At 45.6% G+C, this 21048-nt stretch overlaps 1 protein-coding gene across 2 annotated transcripts in view; it reads right to left on the reverse strand.

Moving 5' to 3' along the window:
- Window positions 1-20577, reverse strand: part of NPU (ATP-dependent helicase/deoxyribonuclease subunit B) — a 57624-nt gene extending 37047 nt beyond the window's left edge. The window contains exons 1-5 of one of the 2 annotated variants that reach the window (XR_015543308.1): window positions 20288-20577; window positions 8110-8172; window positions 7950-8005; window positions 7642-7735; window positions 7104-7164 (exon numbers count right to left, since the gene is read on the reverse strand). Coding sequence is in view for 1 of the 2 variants with exons in the window: in XM_087395500.1 (XP_087251626.1) it covers window positions 7104-7164; window positions 7642-7735; window positions 7950-8005; window positions 8110-8172; window positions 20288-20407 (394 nt within the window). In the remaining variant the exon portion in view is untranslated. The remainder of the gene's footprint in view (window positions 1-7103; window positions 7165-7641; window positions 7736-7949; window positions 8006-8109; window positions 8173-20287) is intronic. The other variant, XM_087395500.1, reaches the window with a different exon arrangement.
- Between the last annotated feature and the right edge of the window lie 471 nt (window positions 20578-21048).

Consider the following 21048-nt stretch of genomic DNA (forward strand, 5'->3'; position numbering starts at 1 on the left):
GATTATTGAGTCGCCTGTATGCAAAAATTTCTTTAAACGAGAAACATGAAACACTGGGTGCACCTTACAACCCTGTGGCAATTCTCATTTATAGGCTACCTTGCCTATTCTTTTTAGAATTAACCATGGCCCACAATATCGAGGTGATAACTTAGCACACTCTCCTGCAGTCAAAGACTTGTGTGAAGGAACTCTGAGAAAAACTTTTTCTCCTTTCTTAAATTCTCTAGCGGATCTGTTTTCATCCGCATACGCCTTAGCTCTATCCATAGCTTGGCGGATGTTAGCTCTCGCAAGTGCTAGCATCTCCCGCATTTGAACCATAAAGTTCGTGGCACTAGGCACTTTCTGAGGTACTCCAACTGTAGTTGGATTCGCTGGTCTATAACCATAGTTCAGCTCAAACGGACTGAACCCTGTAGAGGAATGTTTTCTATCATTGTAGGCAAATTCTAACAATGGCAACCACTTGTCCCATGTATGTTGTCTCAATGACACATATGCTCTAAGCATAACCTCTAAAATTTGGTTGATTCTTTCCGTTTGACCATCCGTTTCTGGATGATCCCCACTACTCATTCCCAACTCAGTTCTTAGTGTCTTAAACACCGCAGTCCAAAAATGACCGGTAAATTTAACATCCCTATCTGACACTATGGATTTGGGTGATCCATGCAAACGATATATGTTTAATAAACAAATCCACCACTTGCGGGGCACTAACAGACTCTCTAGTTGGAATGAAGTGAGCCATTTTGGTAAGACAATCAACCACCACAAGGATAGAATCATATCCACCTTGTGTCGTAGGCAGACCTATAATAAAGTCCATGGAAATGCTCTCCCACCTACCTAGTGGTATTTCCAGGGGTTGTAAAAGTCCGGGTGGCTTCACCCGCTCTGTCTTACTTACCTGACACGAAAAACAACGTGTCACAGATTCATGAATATGCTTTTTCATCTTTGGCCAAAAGAAATCTCGTCTCACGAGGTCATATGTCTTCTCGACTCCTGGATGTCCCACACAGGGCTATCATGGCATTGTTGAATGACTCTCTGCCTGAGATCATTCTAATTAGGTACTACTACCTTGCCATTTCTTTTCAGCATACCATCTCTTATGGTATATCTTGCATAAGTTTGGCCTTTTCTGGATGCCAGGTCATCCTTTTCCCGGGTTTGAGTATATGAGCCTTAGGCCAAAGGCTCTGGACGAACTCGCCCACCTTTTGAGTTTCTCTAATTTCGGTCATTAGAGCACTCTCTAATACCGTGAAACTCATATTATGCATAATGTTTGACAACGCATCAGCAATTTTATTACCCTTCCTATTACCCTTCCCTCTTCGGTACCAAATCGTCAAGTTAAACTCCTGCATGAGTTCTGCCCACCTAGCTTGGCGGCCTCTCAGGTCAGGTTGTTTACAAAAATGTTTCAGAGTATCATGATCAACATCAACATAAAACTCTGACCCATACAAATAATGTCTCCATGTTTTCAGAGCATGGACAACAGCATACGACTCTAATTCATGAGTTGGCCAATTTCGTTGAGAGGGAGAAAGCTTCTTGCTTTCAAAGGCTACTGGCCTTCCCTCTTGGAGGAGAACTGCTCCTACCGCAATGCCACTTGCATCGGTTTCAAGAAAAAACGGTTTCTGAGGATTAACTATTTTTAACACCGGTCCTGAGACCACATCTTGTTTTATGGTATTAAAACTTTCTTGTTGATTCTGTCCCCATATAAAAGGTACTTTATCTAAGGTCAGATCAGTCAATGGCGATACTATCCTTTGATATGCCTTCGATAAAATTGGACAAATCCCAAGGATGATCGCAAAAAAAAGCGGTCAAACTCTGAGGGATTGGCCAAGTTAGTATCGCAGCCACTTTCTTTGGATTCATTTCTACCCCGGTAACCCATAAGGTAACTCATCCCTAAAACAATCAGAGAACTCCTCTGCTATTTGATATAGTCAGATGAACTAGTCTTTAGTTTCAGCCTCTTTACAAGCTTGGAGTTAACTACATTGTGCGTTGACGCTGAGTCAAACACAATGACATCATGATTAGCTACTTGCCCTTTCATCTTAATTAACTCCGTATCATTAAAGGCCGTATACCCCGTTGCTGCGGGCTTTGACATGCGGGCTTTGACAGGACATTATCAAGTGCACTAGTTACTAGCTTAGCAACAGACACACATAACAAAACAGGTACTAACCTTTGAGAAGATCCCGCTAGCTGAATCTGCATCTGTTCTGCTCTGGGACTTCCCTCCATTTTCACGTCGCATTTTGAGATCACCATCTCAACCATCCGACGATCTTTGTTTCGTGGATCTTTCCACTGATGAGGCTGAAGGCATCCAAAACACAAGCCTTCTCTCCTCGCTTTTTCTCTTTGCTCTCGGTTCAAAGAAGACTTCGACCAAGCCCGGGCTGCCATTGGTGTTACTTTTCTTTTCATTCCAATGGTGGTACTTGATTTAGGAGTCTCAACTGGTTTCACCTACTTGGCTTGACCACTAGGCTGTGAGGCACTCCCTTTTCCAATCCACTTCTTCTTAAACCCAGTTTTCTTCAGGTACTCATACCGAGTCCCAACCTGCACAAACCCACTTGGTCTGTTCTCCTTTGTATCCTCATAGTTCAGGGCTATGCAATTGCTTCATCTAGCGTGTTCGCATACTTAGCCCGAACTTCCATCTTGATCCGATCATTCAATCAAAAGATAAAATCCTTTACCTGGATTGACTGAGGTAGAGATTCATAAACTTTCATTACACTTTCTCTGAACTTATCAGTGTATTCTGCCACTGATAAATTTCTCTGACGAAAGTTTCGATACTGATCCCTGTTAGAAATGACCCAGCAGAGGGTACACGCAGCGGAAATAATGCCCAGGAGCTCACACAGTGTGCAGTGTGGGTGTGGAATCACAAACTTCGTTACTTATGTGCATTCAATAGGTGTGCAGACTCATCAATAGACAATGAACCAAACTAGATAGAGAAACCACCAAATAATATATTTCCGTCCACAACTATGGACACAATACAAGAGTGACAGATCCAGAGTCCCACCAATGATGTCTGATCTTACCACAAAGTCCTTCTCCTATCAACTGGCTATCTCTAGACTAGAGTCCGCGTGCTCCACCTCGAGCGTAAGTAAACTTTCTGTCTAGAATGATCCGCTCCACCTTGCTGTCTGGAAACCAGCCTAGGTGGGCAGCCTCCTGGCTAAGTTTGCAGCCCTGCTAGCACCTCTCTATCTTCCTGAATGTAGGTCCAGAGGGTGGCTACCTGCTGCTCCTTTCTGCTCTGGATCTGCTGCTTCAAGTGATGTCCAAATAAGGCTTGAATGGCCTCTTTATATAGGCCCCAGGGGGGGCTGATAAAAACCGACCAGCTTGGTACAGACTGGCCGACCAGTCTGTGGCTGGTCCAGCCCTATAAGGCACACAACCCAGGGCTTTCTGGCCCAGACTTCCAGGGCCCTCCTTTCAAGGCATATATCCAGCCTATAAAAGGCCTGTTTCCTGCCCACTGAAAGCCACTTTTCCTGCTGCAGATCTGGGCCTGCACTCCCTGCAATGTCTGCGCCTCTGCCAGGCCCTCTTCCCGGCCACGTGTCCTGCGCCGTACGGGTTCCTTGTGCTGGCTACTGCTTCGCCTTTTGCTACTGCAGATCCATCCTAGCTCCAGGTACCCACCATCTCTATGATTCTTGCCCACATGGCATCCAATCAGATGCCCATGTGACAGACACTCAAACCCTAGGTTCACCCCCCCCCATGCTCTCCTCATTTGGGGGCTTACAGATGGGGAGGTGACCTTTCCAGCAATCCCAAGCTCGGGATGCTTCGTCAGGAGGTAAGAAGTGTTTTCTAAATTCTTTTTTAAACCCCTCCCAAGTAGTGGATGCCACTCCATCTTTCTGCTATTTTATCCACCACCTATCCGTTGCCTCATTAAACATATGGGTGGCCTCGCGGATTTTCTTCATATCATTCCGGATTTCACAAATGGCGAAGGCCTCGTCCCATTTGTGTAACCAGGTCTCTATGATATCGGAACTACGGTCAGACATCCGACCATAATACTTTTCTGGCCTATAATTGGCAATATTAGGCACCTTAGCCCTCCTAGGCTCGACTGTATGAACACTGGATTCAGGCTCCATTGGATCTTTACCTTTCTCTTCATGAGATGGTCTAGTAGACATACTATGTACCATTTTCCTGAGCTCGGATTGCCCTACATTTGCTTGTAACTGTTGCGCTAAAATCTGTTGCAAGGCATCCTCCAATAAGGCAATTCTACCAGACCACTATGGCCTGCTGGACACGACACCTGCGGGGTCGGCCGGACTCCCAACTCTACAGGATCCATCCTAGAAGCCTCTTCTTCTATTTCCATTTAGGTTGATGGGTGTTTCTTTTTTTAATAAAAACAAATAAAACACGCTTGAAACTGTATTTACAAATCGAAAGTCCAACTTCCAAATTTACAGCTAACCAGGCATATATCACACTGTAATTAAAATGTCGACTGACCCTTCCGAGGTCATGTTGCCTTAACTTGAGCATAACACATCGCTAACAAACTGATTGGGTACTTGCAAAACTGAAGAAAAACTTGAACACTGGAAACTAGAAACTTGGCCGTTGCATGTTCGGTTACAAATAGTCCAATCTATTTTGGTGGCATACATTCAATTTTACTTGCCTTTGATCATGTTTAGCAAGGGAGATCTAACATACTTTATGTCCACCATTATGGAAACTTTTTGGCATTCAAAACATGGCCGAAAAAGTTTGAGATTGCTTTCAATGCAACATCTATGTTTGCCAAAGATACATGGGGGTTTAAATATTCTCAACATTCATGTGCACATCTTTGCTCATAAGGGAAAATGATGCTGCAATTTATGCAAGGAGATCAACCTTGGGCTGCCACGATGCGCTATTTGCTTTGACAAATCACCACCCCTACTTTTGGTTACTAGCAGCCCACTCAGTGGGATCTTATTTTTTGTCATATTGATGGCAGGATCAAAGGCTGTCATTAGGTCTCCAAAATGTTAATGGATTGGAAGCATATCCTTTCACATTTGGAATGGCATGGCCGTGACTCATTGCAGGGGAATTATTTAAGAGCTGAAAGCACACATTGGTCAAGGGTTTTTAACCCTTCGTTGACTTTGCAGGAACCCAGATGTTCATTCTTACTTTCAAAGGGATCCATTCAGTGGCTGATGTCATTCATGATGATGGTACACCCATATCTTTTCCTTTGGCTGCTAGACAATATGGTTTAGGGATGCATTATCACCCTTTATGGAAAACTATTATTCAAATGCTTCAGCCTTTTCTGCCAGTGCCACCACGGGAGTTTCAAGATAGGCTTCAGGATTGGACTCTTACATTCACTTGGGTCATTAGCCCATCCCTTAAAACTGTATCAGATTATAGTCCCTTCTTTGTATAAGGTTTTATTGCCCCCATCTTGGGCTACAGATAAGCCAAATCAGCTCTGGCAAATGAATCTCCCGGCAAAGTGGTGGCGGAAGAACTTTGGAATTCCAAAGTTCATCTTCAACATCAGCTATTTCTATGGCGAGTGATGCTGGGGGTCCTTCCGTCTGGGTAGCTCTTGGCACGCAGACATATTGCTCCGGCTGTTTCTCACAAATGTTTGGCTTCACGGGAATCTGTGCCTCATCTTCTTTGGCATTGTCCACACACCCGTGATTTCTTCGGCTTCCTTAGGCAGCATTTGAGAACTAGATTTCCTAATGCTACCTTTGGGAAGCATTTATGGCTTTTTGGATTCACCAACACAGACAGGGGTTTGAGTTGTTTTTCACTTGGGTTTGTTATTAGGCACTCTGGACTCTATGGAAGGATAGAATCATAGAGTCTTTGGTGATCCAACTTTTTCCTACAGCAATCTTTCTTTGATTGTCTACAAACTCATTACATAGACTACAATGTATACTTGTCATATAGTGAGATCTTCTGCTCATGTACTCTTAAGCTCCCCATTCAAAGGAAGCTACTTTGTAATATAAGGCATCAAAATCCTCATTCAAAAATTAAAAAAAAGGGTGTGCGCGCGCGCCAACTCAGGGGTGATCTAGATTGGCTCTACGGTTGGATGGTGAGTCCAACATTGACACCATGTATGGTGCGACATTTGGTTAGCTTCAATCTTACATTTCGTTATCAATAAGACTCTGGAGTTGGGGACCTGATACCCATTAGCCCCAAAGTAATGCTAACTTAGCCTAGAGTTCCTTTATTACATTCAACAAGAGAAGGGAGAGTTGTTGACAATAGGGAGCATATAATCTCATCTTGGTAATTGATGATCACATCCTTATAGGGTTCATGAGGACAAGATCGTGCAAACTCACACTATCCTAAACTCACATATGGAGATGAAGCCCATGTCTTCTTTGCAATTTGAATTCTCCCATGAAGGCCAAAGTATACCATATGCTTTGGTAGAACCCACCCATATTTGACCCTCCTCTTAGCATGATAAAAGAGAAAATAAATGTACCTAAGTATACTCTCATCAAGATGATGAATTCGTATTGCACCCATTCTCCTCCCCTTAAGAACATCATTCAAGTTAAATCAATTGTACTTTCATCAAGAGGATGGATTGACATTGCACCCATTCTCTTCCCCTTTAAAACATCATTCATGTTAAATCATCATGTCAATAGAAACCAATAAGTCACACAAATGCATGTGCATGTAGTGTTAATTGAGATGAGGATCCAAATATAAGGTTAAATTTTAGATACGCCATATTGACAATGATTCCATTATTAGGCTCTTAGCTAAAGAAATAATGGCTCTTGCCTAAAGATGAGTTTCATTTTAAAAGTTCATAATATTGATGCCCGTACTATGCAGCCCAAAATGCAAAAGTTCATCAAACATAAAAGATAGCAACAATGACTACCAAAGCATTGCATGATGTGTACATAGTATCTAAAGTTCTTTATCCGTGTGTGTGAAAAACTTCAGCAAATGAAGTGGAAGGTGTCATTTTGGAGACACGATGGAAAGATGAGTTCATTTACACTGCTGTGGCATGTTCTCCACCTTCGCCATAATTCCTTGCAAATCACCCCCTGAATATCTCTACAAAAGAACCAGAAAATATTTAGATCACAATGAATAAGTACATTACTTTCTTAGCATCTTTTTAGAAATCTAAGATACAGTTTACCAACTCCACAAAACAAGCCTATCACCAATTCTTTGGGAAAAGCATACATTGCAAACGTTAATGAATGATGTGCTATGGCCATGTATTGGCAAGTTTGTAATACATTTTGTTGGATGATATTATTATATAAAGTAAGAATATCAAAGAGTACAAACATAAGCAAAGCAAAAAGGGAAGTAACATGGTGCATCCATTTTGTAAATTCGCCCATTTTGGTGCAATATACATATGGTATTTTAGCTGTCCTATTTGCTCTGTATACTTCTTCACAATTTAGAATTTACTTTAAGTTACATTTCCGCACACATCTTCAACCATAGAACACATAGTGGGGAGCACGTAGATAGAAAATACACAGCTTTGGCAACATCTTGCTAACGAAAACTTACCAATTGAATGTCTATCATGGGCACTTCAGAGGTCTGACGTCCAATCACAAACAGCCAAGGAGTGTGGAATTTCTCTATGCCAACTTGAAGAGCGCTACAAAACAAAAGAATGTAAAAGACATCAACCACCGGCCTGAGGACTGTTATACAAATGTCAAAACAGCCATAATTCCAATATCTTTCTACAAACTCCCCAAGATACAACATTTTGCAAAATTGTATCCATCAAAACTCAAGCCCGATGGGTACACATTGACTATATATAGATGAAATGACAAAAAGGCCATTAGAGAGACGAATGCACTTACATTTTGTAGGGATCTGCTCCAGTGTATCCTGTAGGCTTGGGAATCGGCAAAAGAACCTGCAACCATAATAAGGCTAAGTTGATGTGCTGAGATAATCAACACCTAGATTGTATCTACAAAAACCTGAATGAAAAAAACCTCCATATCAAACACCGCTAACCTCTCTATCGATTGCAAAACGAGGGCAATGATGACCCAACATATCATCCCAAGCGGTCCTCATCTATTCACAAGTAATCAACCAAAGATAGAGGTAAGTGACTCCAATATTACTTATGGCTACATTTTTACTTCATGTTCTAGTTTCATACTAAAGAATTTTTGTGTAAACACCCACATCACACACAAATAAACATCTGTGCATGCATTTGCAAGTATGCATTCACACAAACATGCATATCTGTGTAAACACGCATATACATGCATACATGTGTACACATTCCCACATGCATTGGAGACTTCAGTAGATTGCTTTGCGGTACACTTCAACCGCCTTATCCTTTTGCTGCTCCATGATCTCCCCGTCCACAGTCGGCCCATTGACGACAAACTACATAACCTCAACAACCAAATGGTCTTCAACCGATGACACCGGTCCATCCCAATTCCAGGACTAACGCCTCTACCTTTGGGTCCGCAACCTCCATGGCCATCACATTCGAACATTCCACAGGCTGAAACACATCCTAGTACAGAGCGGGCAGATCTGCAGCAGCTTTTGTGGCAGAGCATGAACCTATTTATAGGCCCAGAGGGACCTAGGACAGGTCAGTTAGAGCAGGTCGGCAGACCTCCTGGGTTTTCAAAGACTAGGTCAGGTCAGTGCTGGTTACTGACTGGTAAGGGCAGTAGCCTGCCTATAAAAGGAGGCCACAAAGCCCCAATTTTCTATCCCATTGAAGCTGCGGAGATTGGGCATCTCCCTTGTCAACCATACTTCAGTTTCGCACAGTCTGATCAGGCTGTCCTTTTGCCCAGCAGATCACTGGAAGACTGTAGCATCATTTTGCGCAGCAGATCGCTGTCTGATCCGGCTGTCCTATAGAGTATTTTGCCACCCTTATGGTTGCTGTAGACTGAGTATTTTCGGAAGTACATGAGCTGCTCTTTCTCTCTGTTCATTTACAATTTGTAGGGTTCAGAAATCTTTGTTCATCTTGAAGTGTCTGGAAAGAGTTTCCTAGATCTATCCGCTGCGTTAAGAGGTTCCAGCATAACATGGTACCAGAGCCATCACTTTCAAAGAAGGAATCTTTGCAAGGGCAAAGGAGACCCCAGTTCAAGTAAGGTGCACGTGGTTCTTTGGTTGCTACAGCGAAATCTTTTCTCTGTTTTCTGTGATTTGAGAAGCTATGGTCACTCCCACAACCATTCCAAACTTTGGAGATGCGGGAAACTTGGATGGGTCAAACTATCCCATTTGGAAGGACAAGATCTGGAGCCACCTTGTGGCTCGAAAGCTGTGAAAAGGTGACAATAGGAACAGAACTGAAGCCCGAGGATATCAAGGACGCTTCAAGGAAATATTGGTTGTAGACAGGACAAAGACCTAACAACGATCATAGGGACTACAGTAGATTCCGTCATTCCACACATCCAGAATATGGATATGTCCAGTGAGGCTTGAACCATTTCTAAAGTTTATGTATGAGGCAGACCATTCTAAAGGGTCTATAAGAGAGAAACATCTTGTCAAGGATCCTATCACTCCAATATCAATTATTGACAATGAGAATGGAGGAAGAGGATAAGGTACACGACCATCTCACGAAGGTAAAGGTGGTCAAAGATTAGCTGGTGGCAATCAAAAATAAAGTGGACTCAAGCCAGCTAGCAATGCTGGTTCTTGGGATGCTTCCAAGAGGTTTCAAAGGCTTCGTTACCATCGTGACAGCGCAAGAGAGGACCAGGCCTTTTACATATGGAGAGCTTGGCCTCTTGTTGCTGCAGGAGGAAGCCCGGGAGAAATTGTACCAGAAGAACAACGACAAGGTCGAAAAGACAAGGGCAACTGCAGCAAGGGAAAATCCAAAGAGGATTCCAAGGGCAAAAGATCAGATGATCAGATGATGGTGGAGACAAGAAGAAGAAAAAGAAGTGTTTCTACTGCAAAAAACTGGCTACTTGACGAAAGACTGCAAGAAGATGAAGCATATAAAAAGAGGAAGAGGGAAGGGAAGTGCAAGGAAGAAATCAACCAATGTAACAATGGGAGAGTTGTCATAGTCATTGAGCGTTGTTCTGCACATGCGAGACCGAAAACAAAGAATGTTGGTATGCTAACAGTGGGGCATCTCAGCACATGTTGAACAGAAAAAGCTCATTCAAAGCTATGGAACCGGCACATCGGGACTAAAAGGTGACCGTGAGAGACAACCGTACATGTCTTGTGAAGTGCATAGGGAGTATTCCTGATAGAGCCATAGAGGAAGACAATGCTAGCCACGGCAACCTGTTTCGTCCAAAGGTACAATCCCCATATGCCCTGACTCGATAAAGGTAAGTGATGACCTGAAATACTGCATCGAGCTGCAATGGAGATGATCCAAACTCCGCCTGGACGATCTCGTGAGGAACTGACGGCTTACTGCGAATCACCCGTGACAACATGAGTACCTGTAGTTGCTCCACGCGGGCCCACTCACTGTCGAACAAATCTGGCCCCCAACAAGGGCTGCCATACATCCCCGCTGGTCGGACCAAGGAGTCCAAAAGTAAGTACTTGGTCCAAGGGTCCTGAAAGTGTGAGCAGAAGCACTGCCTCTCTAGCTTGAGCAACGGTCCCCCTCACCCCTCACCGACACTAAAGTATGGTATGATTATGCACACACACTATATATATGGCATTCCAAATCAGCCAGCTCCTGACCTCTCACATACACCTCGTCCCACTTCCTATACACTCTTCACTAAGGGGGGTGTTAAGGATGCTGTGATGAAGCTTCATAATAGCCGAGCAAAAGATCATGAAGGTCTATGCACTGAATTCGTTGCATATGGAATCAGTATCCTAGCCTCGATCCTAGCAAAGCTCTTCAATGAAGCTGTTTGCCTTGGCTTCCCACGCACCTAGACTATTAACACTATTTCACCCATACACAAGGCAAGGGATCCCATGAGCCCGGGAAACTACAGGACCATCATGATCGGACATGTCGTGTCCAAGATTTGTGCATCAGTGCTTGACACTAAGGTTTGTCGCTCTAGAAATCTCCGACAAAAGTCCTTGGAGTTGTGGCTAATAAGGTGTTCAATAATTCCTCCTCGTTTCGGCAGATAAAATCTTGTTTCTTCCTACAAACCAACCAACGATACTCACGCATCGTTGCAGGTCCATTCGGACGGCATAAAGCCTTACACTCATCATCATACCAACTGTCACAGGGGACGGTCCCGAGTGGTGGTGGGCAAGTAGAGCGAGTAGTGTGAGGGAAGGCGTGGAGGGCAGCCTCGTGAAGCAAGCGGGTAATCAAAGCAACACGATCCTCTGGTGAGGGTATGCCTCTGCTCCACTTGCTACACTCTGCCACTATGTCTACAACAGTGCGATGCCACGTGTCGGCGTCATGCTAGCTGATGCAGGATCAGCTAGGCACACAGTCTTGGCCACATCCACCCATCTCCTCAATGGCAGATTGCATACTTGGAATCTGTGCCTCAACAATTGGTGTACTCCCTGGGACTGCACGAATGGAGGTGAACTCCTCCCGAAGCTACGAAAGATCTTGTCTAAGCCCCTGGATGAGGCCAGCTCTTATGCGAAGCAAGTCAACTCCACCTCTCATGCTCGTATACTGTGTACCTCTATAAGTAGGGCCTCCCATGTGTCTGGTGGGTCAGCTAGTCCCTGCCCTAGCTAAAACTGAAGTGGCAGGGGTATAAAAGTAGGAGGGTGAGGCAAGATGGTGGGCGGTGACTAAGCGAGCTTAGTAAGATATGACGAAGGCTGAGGCAAGGGTGAGATGATCCTAGTAGGATGCGGGAGAGATGGTTGACTAAGAGGAAGGGGTGAGAAGAAAGTTGAGTAATGTGGACCTGTGTGTGTCGCCTCTGATGAGGGTGACATAAGTCATAAATCAGATAGAAAATCTATGACAAACGAAGAAGAAGAGGTCGATGACAGACCACTTGTCGGGGGTGCAGCTGCAATTGTAACTGTAGATGGAGTAGTGGCTGAAGTAGACCCCGTCACCGTAGATGTAGCTGTAGCAGATGCTGAGGTGATGATGATGAATCGGATCCCGATGATGTGGAGCTCTTATGGACCGCCCTGCTATCCACTACAACACCGCTCTAGTTGAGGCGCTTACTAACGTCTTCGAGTTTCAGCTGCACTTGTTGAGGTTTCTCTTGAGCTTGTCTTTGTCTTTATCTTTGTCATTGTCCTTCTCCCTTTCCCCTTTCCCCATTGTGACTACTGACCCTTTTTTGTTTTGTTTTTGCACATGAAAATGGACCACTTATGTAGGCCAAGCCATATGAGGAACCCCCCAATACGGCCTAGCCAGGTGGATTGGCAGAGGATGACACGGAGGGGGGGCTGTAATGCAATTGCCCCTAGTGTTGGGGGGGGGGGGGGGGGGGGGGGGAGAGTGTTGTATTTGGGGCTGTAGCAGAGGATGGAGGGGGCTGCCCAGCCCAATGGATCAGCAGCGAACAGAGGCCAACGGGGGGCTGCCAGGTGTCAAAAACGTGCAGATGGGGTGGGTAGCCAACAGGTTGCTTGGTGCCTCGAATCGACCAGAGGGGAGGACGCAAGCAAGCTGACTGCTAGTCGGGGGCGCAGCAGCAGACGGAGGGGTAGAGCGCAGGCAGGAGGGCTGACGGAGTGGAGCAGGAGCAGATGAGCAGGGCGTGTGACCAAGAGGGCTGAAGCGGAGCAATGGCGGGCAATGTGGGGTGGAGCAATGGCGGGCTGAGGCGAACAGCGGGCTCAGAGGAATGAGCAGGAGAGGAGTAGACGGCAGGTGGGAGGAGTAGGGGTGACAGAGTAAGAGGGTGAGGAGGCGATGCATAAGGGTGAGCCCAGGCAAAGCGGGAGGGTGATGGCGGAGCAGGAGCGAGACGGGTGGTGCAGGGGGGTGACCGGCGGTGGTGTAGGGGGTGACGGGCGCAACAGGAGGCAACGGACGGAACTGGAGGGGGGGTGACGGACGGAGCAAAGGTGAAGGGCCGTGTAGGGGGTGAGGGACGGAGCAAGAGGGTGATGGACGGAGGGACGGATGTTGGTGGAGGAAGGAGGGACAGACAGAGGGAGAAAGACACAAAGACGGAGAGGGGAGGGGGAGAGATCGAGGGAGGGGGATGATGGCACAAAAAGAAAGATATAGTAACATCCATGGGAGACCTCGCCCGCCTATGTGACAAAGTGCACAGAAAAGCGAACTCATACAAGCCTCAGTGGGCTGAAGCAAAGGGTACGCTAGGACCCTTGCTGAGTACTAATCTATGCTAACAGAATCATAATCATAATCATATCATATCAATCAATCTATCCAGGCGTTGGGACGAAACCGAAGCCTTGTACAGTGATGGCTCTCTGGTGGGCTGCAAAAATATCTCGTATTTGCGTTTGTCGAGCTGTCTCGCGCTGGGGTGGAGGGCGCGGTCTCCTCGCTCTCTCGACTCTCTGGGCTATGTCTAGAGTGATCCCTCGTCTCTGTCGGCATCGGCTAGCTCCTCTACCTCCACTCCATTGTGTCCGGGGGCTGACTCAAATGTATAGAAGTCTATGACGTGCCGCTGTGCCCGGTCACCCTCTATGTCCTGTAGTGACCTGACCACCCCCTGCTGCTCTCTGATCTGTCGTAGAAGCGCCTCCCTGTGTCGCCACATCTCCATTAGATAAAGTCCGATATAGACGTGGTCATGGAAATGGATCAGTCGTGACAAAGGACCGAAGCCACTCCCCTCCAAGTAGAGACAATGGTAGCGTCCTCAAATCTCTTAGTAGGCTTGGCAAACACAAAGAAAATGCTCCTCTGTCTCAACCGCCCCAGCGTACATAGCGTGCAGATCCGCTGCTAGAGAGAGAGAGAGAGAGAATTGTGTTGGGATTTCAGTGGTCATCTCTCCACCTATGAGCCCCCAAATGAGGACGACATAGGGGAGGTGTACCTGCAGCATGTTAGGGAGAAGAGAGAGGTCATGTAGGAAGGTAGGGAGACTACCACGGGCAGATCTGAGGAAACATGCAGGCTGCCATGGGCAGCATATGGGACTGCTACACAGACCCTATGTTTTGGCTGTTCTAGTTTATGAGCATGATCTAGTTTGTATCTCTGAGGGAAGGATTTTTCAGGGTGGTCGGGATTTCAAATAAAAGAACTCCGCTTGTACGACTTGGAACAAGTTCTATGAGACCCTCACAGAAGAATTCCTTCTTGAGCCTGACAAATTTGACAATTTCTAGAAGCCTCAAATCCTGAATAAGGGCAGGAAGCCCTTGGATTCCTTTAGTCACAAGTTTGGGGGGATCAAAACTAAATTCCCTAATGTATCTTCCTCATCTATAGTTTGCTCAAAAGACATGCGCCTTTTAAACTATGGTATGGGTAAAGCGGCGACTACTTGGCTAAGTCTAGTAAGACTCCAAGCATTCATCTTCATATTGCAAGTCTTATTGTCTTGTCGTGAACATTGCCATTTCAATGTTAATATATTATTTGATCCGCATGGTGGATTGGATTAATGGGCATCACATTCACATCTCATTTGATAAAAAGAGTACTCATAGCTATATTGATGCCTCTCTTGTGCGGAGACTTGGCATCCCACAGATTCCAGTAGCCATTGCTACATGGTCAATCACAAGCATTAGTGCATTAGACACCTGGGAAGAGATGGCCTCGTATCATGTGAAGATCCGAGCCTACTCAGGGGAACTGCCGTTCCATGTTTTGAGTTGAGATTTTTAGGGATGGAGTGATTCTATAGCAAGAGACCTCCTATAAATGTTGATTATATGAATCATGTAGTTCACTTTCAATATGGCTCTTCATTGTTGTGAGTTACCTCAGTAATATATGTGTGCACAAGAGACGCAACCTCCATCTGTTATTCTAGCAGAGGGCGCACCCAGATTAGATAACTATATGCTAATGAATTACGTGATGCGCTAGCATTGCCCTGATCTTCGCATATGACTCGCATCCTGCCACCTGCATGTCTCACATTTGAGATGGTGACCCGAGTGCACTCGCCACGTGTTGCAAAGAATCTCTCTATGAGAACAGAAGATTTCCTGAGTGTAGTGTGTAAATCTCGTGCAATCGGTGGCATATTCCCAGAATCCAACAGTCTACGATGGCCTCTCTGACATCTCCATCTTGAATAAGTTCTGTAAGAAGGTTGACTATTTCCAATCTCCCAACCATTTCTGTGCATTTACGATCCAACCATTTCTATGCGCCCACCATCCAACCTGATGTGAAAATTTTGCTCCTGGCTTGCACCAGGCCTCCCATGCTATCAATGAAAAATGGTCCTCAATCAAACTGTGTCAGCCCACCATGCCAAAAATTTCCAATGGAGGGTATCCTGTCTCCATGAATAGGATGGGATAGGGTGTGGTTTCTTTCACACTGAGACAGCTGGTGATGAAACGCTTCTATACTTCTGGCACATTCCATTCCTCCACTCCATACAAAATAAAAGGTATGAACAAGGTGCCAAACAAAGTGCCAACACCATATGTCTACTTTCTGCTAACCATTCTCAAATGCATAGTAGCTCCTCCAGCATGCTTCCAACCTCTTTCAGAACAAAGGTTGAACTGTCATCTTTTGGGTGAGGAGCCCGCTCATACTATCAGCCAACCATTTCTTTTCAATTTCACAAATCAATTTCAGCTCCAAACCAAAACTTTTGTGCAGAGTGTTAGAGCAAACTCAGCTGTAGTATGGAACGATCCAGTGGAACAAAGAATAGCATAAGCAGATAAACATGAAAGACAACCTTGTCACGCAGTGGAGAAGAAGCCACATCAATGATGCAACAAATTTCGAAAGAAGAACGTTAAGAGAGAAGAAAATATATTTTAATTGCAGGAAGCAAAGTTGGACCTACTTGTGATCCTTGGTACTATGATTCAGGAGTTACCAGTTACATGATATGCAAGAAGGATTGGGTTTAAAAGTTAAATGAGATAGCTAGAAAAACAGTTGATAGTAGACCGTGTGCAATATTCAAGAGTTGTTAATCCTTTGTAGCCATTAGTGGTAAACATTTTCCTCATGCCACCAATGGCTCTTTGTGCTTGGACTCAGAAAGAATTGTTCTTTGTACATGCCATGTGCAATTAAAATTTAAAACCTTGATGATGATAAATTCTTTATGAGAGATGTGAAGAAAGCATTGGATACCTGTGGCTATCATGAAAGGACAAGGATTATGCCACAAGCTTAAAGGAAATGTCCGATAAAGGGAACAATGAGCCAACTTTGTCGGGGTTAGGACTATTTTTTATAGGAAGTACTCATGAAAAGAGGACTAAAAGGGAGAACTGTATAAGTGTCACATCCACAACGCTTGTATTGTCAAAGTGCAGCGGAATATGCAAACAGAAAAGAGAGAGCAGAATCGTGACTAGAGAGAGAAGATTACTGCGCAAGAGATGCAAGAGATGTTCAGGAAAAACTCCACGTGTTACCTCGAATGAATGATCACAAATCCATGGCTGAACTGCACCTCTGGTTGACTGGAAACTGAGGTAGAACTATACCTTAAAAGACCCCAGCACTAGGCTGGAAAATGCACCTTAACCTGTTGTATGCAAGGGCCAAAGTGTTTATTTTATAGGGGGGTTAACCCTGCTGACCTGGTCGACTGACCCCACCACGACCCGGTCTGCTCGGGTTATCCAACCCTGGTCAGGGTGGATGGCAGGCTTATTTGGCACCAACACAGCTGGCAATAGCGAGCCCTAACACCCCCTTAACCCAGGCCCACTAACTTAACTATTGACCTGGCAATGTGCCCTGGCCAAACCCCCAATTAGCTTGCAGAAATCCAGTGAGAAAGGACAAGAATACTACACCTCTCTCTTGGCGGGCACACCCACATAGAAGCCCTCACACGCTAATGTACAGGAGCTGACTAACTTTAACACCCCCTCACAGCTCCTAGATGTAGAACCAAACCCAGGGAGCTGGAGTAATTTCGGAGAATCTGAAGAAGCTTTGTGCCCTTCATCGAACTCACCTGCTCGCCAAGCACCTTTCATAGCCACACCATCTCGTCCGCAGCTCCACAAGCAGCCTGGTTCTCAGCCTCCATTGATGACAAGGCTGGCTGCTTCTCACCACTCCATGAGATTGCTCCAAGAGCAAGGGTACAACTGTCAGCTGTTGTAGAGCTCCTAGTGCCTGTATAGCTTTCCCAATCGGAGTCACTCCAACTTCGATGCCTCACTCCCGCTCCACTATCTCCCATAACTCCTTAAGATGAGTACCTGTAAGCAAAGAGAGCAACAGGAGTTTGTAAATCGCGTTGTCAGCTGCTACCCGGCTTGTCGTTTTGTCCTTGGTAACCATTGACTCTTCATCGAACTCCACGCGCTTGCCAGTCTGGCACACTTCATGCACGGACAACTGGTGGTAGCCAAGCATCAGAACATAAAGAACCTGGGAGGTATGCTGTCCCCCTCTACCATCAGGAATGATTTTCAACCTGCCCTCACCTTCAACTGGTACAATGGACTTATAATCAATGCAAATATCACCTAACTGCCACCGAAGGTTTCAGAACTCCTCTCGGGCATGCGTCATGTGCCTAGAAGTGCCACTATCCACAATCCACTCGAGAGATTCACCAACAATGTGACCTGCCACTTCCCCAGTTGAAGAAGATGTAGCTACTGTGTCCAGAACGCATGTACAAATAATGGGGTTGTTGCGACTGCTGCTGACAAACCAGTATCTTTTTCGTGCCTCCGCAGAGGTCACTTTCTCCAACAGTGACTCTTCTCACCACAATGATTACATGATTGATTTGCCTTCAAGGCCTCCTGGTCCGCATCGGAGACTTTCCTTTGCCCTTGTAGCCGTTGATCCACACTTTTTCCGGGCGCCAAGGCTTCCAATCCTCATCCTTGGGCACTTGTCGAATTGCTCCTCTTGGTCAACACCATTGGTACAAGCTCCTCCCACCTGAGAGTGTTGAGTCTCCCACTCGTAATCGGAGAGAAGTGGAACGCTAAGTACTGTCTGGAATGATGGGACAGCAAAGTGATGACCATATCCTCTCAAGAAATCTCCTCCCTGCTCGAAGGACCTCCTGCTTAAGAGCTTGCAACTTGTTCTGTGCTCCCGCATGGTTGTTGACTTCGCGGGGTTCAACACGCACGTCTGTAGTTCCAAGGAGACATGCTTCATTGGGGAGACCCTGTTGTAGAGAGATGCCAAATGCTCCCAAATAACTTTCACCAGCATCATTTGCTGCACATGGTTGATCACTTAAGGGGTACAATTGAGAAATATAAAGGATCGAACTCGGGCAGTAACACGATCCCACACACGTGCCATTCTCCTTCTGCTCGAGGATTCCAAGATTCTCCTCAGTCCGATCTGGCCTGGGAAAGAAGAGAGACAGAGGAGGCTGCTCCAACAATGGCTCCTTCAGAAGATCTCCTTCTCCCAAGCTGTCCACGCCTGCGACACGCCTCCTTCAGAGGCTCACCTCCTTCCCAAACTGTCCACGCCATTAGCACCTCCTTCAAAGGTTCACCTTCCTCCCAAACTGTCCATGTCTGCAGAAATCAGCAGCAACCTCCTACTGCCTGTGCGCTCTCCCGGTCCAAGGCTTTACTCAGCCTTTTGCTCTGATACCATGTCAAAGTGCAGCGGAATATGTGAACAAACAAAAAGAGAGAGCAGAATCACCACTAGAGAGAGAAGATTACTGCACAAAAAATGCAAGAGATGTCGCTGAGAAAACCTCCAAAGAATGATCGCAACCCCAGGGCTGAACTGGGCCTTGGTTGACCAGAAACTGAGGTAGAACTGCGCCTCAAAAGACACGAGGAATAGGCTGAAAAGTGCGCCTAAACCCTGTTGTATACAAGGGCGAGGGGTGCCCATTTATAAGGGGAGCTAACCCTGCTGACCTGGCCGACTTACCAACCGAGCATTGACCCTGGCAACATGCCCCCAAGTAGCCTGCAGAAATCCAGAGAGAAAGGACACACCCCTCTCTGGGTGGGCAGATTCATATATAAGCCCTCACACCCTAATGTACAGACAGGAACTGACTGACTTTTACATGTACTTACGTTTTATGACATCTCCACTCTCTATCTACTCAGCTGTCTTGCTTTTGTGTATTCAATTTCGTGTTCCATCCTCACGCTGTGCTTTTCTACATTAAGAATCGATTCTACTCATGAGTCGTTTTAGTGGTGATTATGGAAAGATTAGGATTCCCCAAGCTATGAGTCATTAAGTACCCATCTTCTACCTATACATGCATACATACATACATATGTGTGTGCGCGCACGCACGTGTGCTCTCATATTTTTATCACTAATCCAAGGATAAGCTCCCATCTGAGATGCAAAAGGTTCTGATGTCAGCATGACATACAACATCATCAAGTCATGGAAAAGTCCAAGAGAAGCACATAGGTGCAATCTACTACCCGACTCCAGAACTATGAAGGCAATTCCATGGGAGAGCAAGAAGTCCTCCAGACGCATAAATGCCGTAAGAAAAATTAAAGGAAGAATTGATGGATAATAATTAAGCTACCCTTTAGAAGAAGGCGAGCTTTTGTTGAGTTGATCATGGTAGTGCGAAGGCAAATTACCGTTAAGTAAAAGCGAAGGAGGCAGGAAAACTAGTGGGTTGCCGCCCTTATTATGCATACTAACAATCCAGAAGGGAAAAAAATAATCTAAAAGAACTTAAGGCAGTCAGCAAAAGACCCGAGGGGTCATGGAGGAGGATCAAAGGCGTTTGAAGGGATATAGATCAGCAACAGTAGGAGAATATCTCGTGCCTGCAGAGTTCGTGGAAGGTACAATTTGTTTTCCAGATAGGGATTAAAAATTTAGCAAAGCCCAAGATTTGCAAGGGCCCATGAAATGATCAATGGGCTGATAGGAAATCACCTCATTACTTATGTCCGTTTCAAATTATAATTGCGAATCCTTATAACTTAAAATAACGGATTAAGACTTTTACGTTCTGCTTATTGTCAGGCAAGCACCTACTCTCCGCCGGCGGACTCAATTATTGAAAACCAATCGGAAGTTGCTGGAGATCTGAGATGCAATCAAGACTTCTGACGAAAAATTCTCTGGACAAGCAAAATGGAATGAAGAACCCGACTACTGACTTACGTTATGGTATTGACCTTTTCTAGCCATTGGGACGAAATCACCAGGCCGGTAGGCGACGGACGGGGCGATGAAGGAGAATGTTATAGAGGCGAGACCCAACAGAAGTAGGAGCGTCCCCATTTCCTTCCTTGACAGTCAGAAATTTTTGAACTCGCTACAAGGGTCATTCATCCTGTCGCCACCCACATGAAGGACCCCAAAATGACTTGCTGACATCACCCCGACCTTGCCACCATGGCAGCTGAGATGGCAACGCAGCCACGGAAGGAGTTTCACATATGTACGCTCAAGCGCACTAGTCACACCCAGGGTGCCTCCATGCACTTAAGTACCCAAGGGAGCATCCAAGCATCGTGACCCAATCAAGCCTAACGACTTTTGCCAACTGGCCCAATACTTAAACCAAACACGTCCACCCTGTCGTGAATGCAGACATGCATTTGGGGGGCTTCACCCATCCACGGACAACTATGAAACCCCCCTAAAAGCGCCTCCACACGCAAATGCTAGGGGGGATAGCTCGATAGTCTCATGGCTAAGCCCATCCTAGCATTTTTACATTCCCGCGCTAGAATGCTAGGGTTCTAGAAATTGAATGAAGTGGGGACACACAAGCTTAATCGTTCATGAAGCTCCTTAGCTCCATCTTCACTACTGGTTGCTCGCTCGGCTAGAATTGTGGAAAATGGACTCTAGGCTAGTTTCGTGGGGACATTGCCAAACCATGATGCAACGGTTGATTGAACACTACTAGTCTACGC

The sequence above is a fragment of the Dipteris shenzhenensis genome, chromosome 24, assembly GCF_047967505.1.
Source record: "Dipteris shenzhenensis isolate YYH24624 ecotype China chromosome 24, Dip_SZ_1.0, whole genome shotgun sequence".
NCBI lineage: Eukaryota > Viridiplantae > Streptophyta > Polypodiopsida > Gleicheniales > Dipteridaceae > Dipteris > Dipteris shenzhenensis.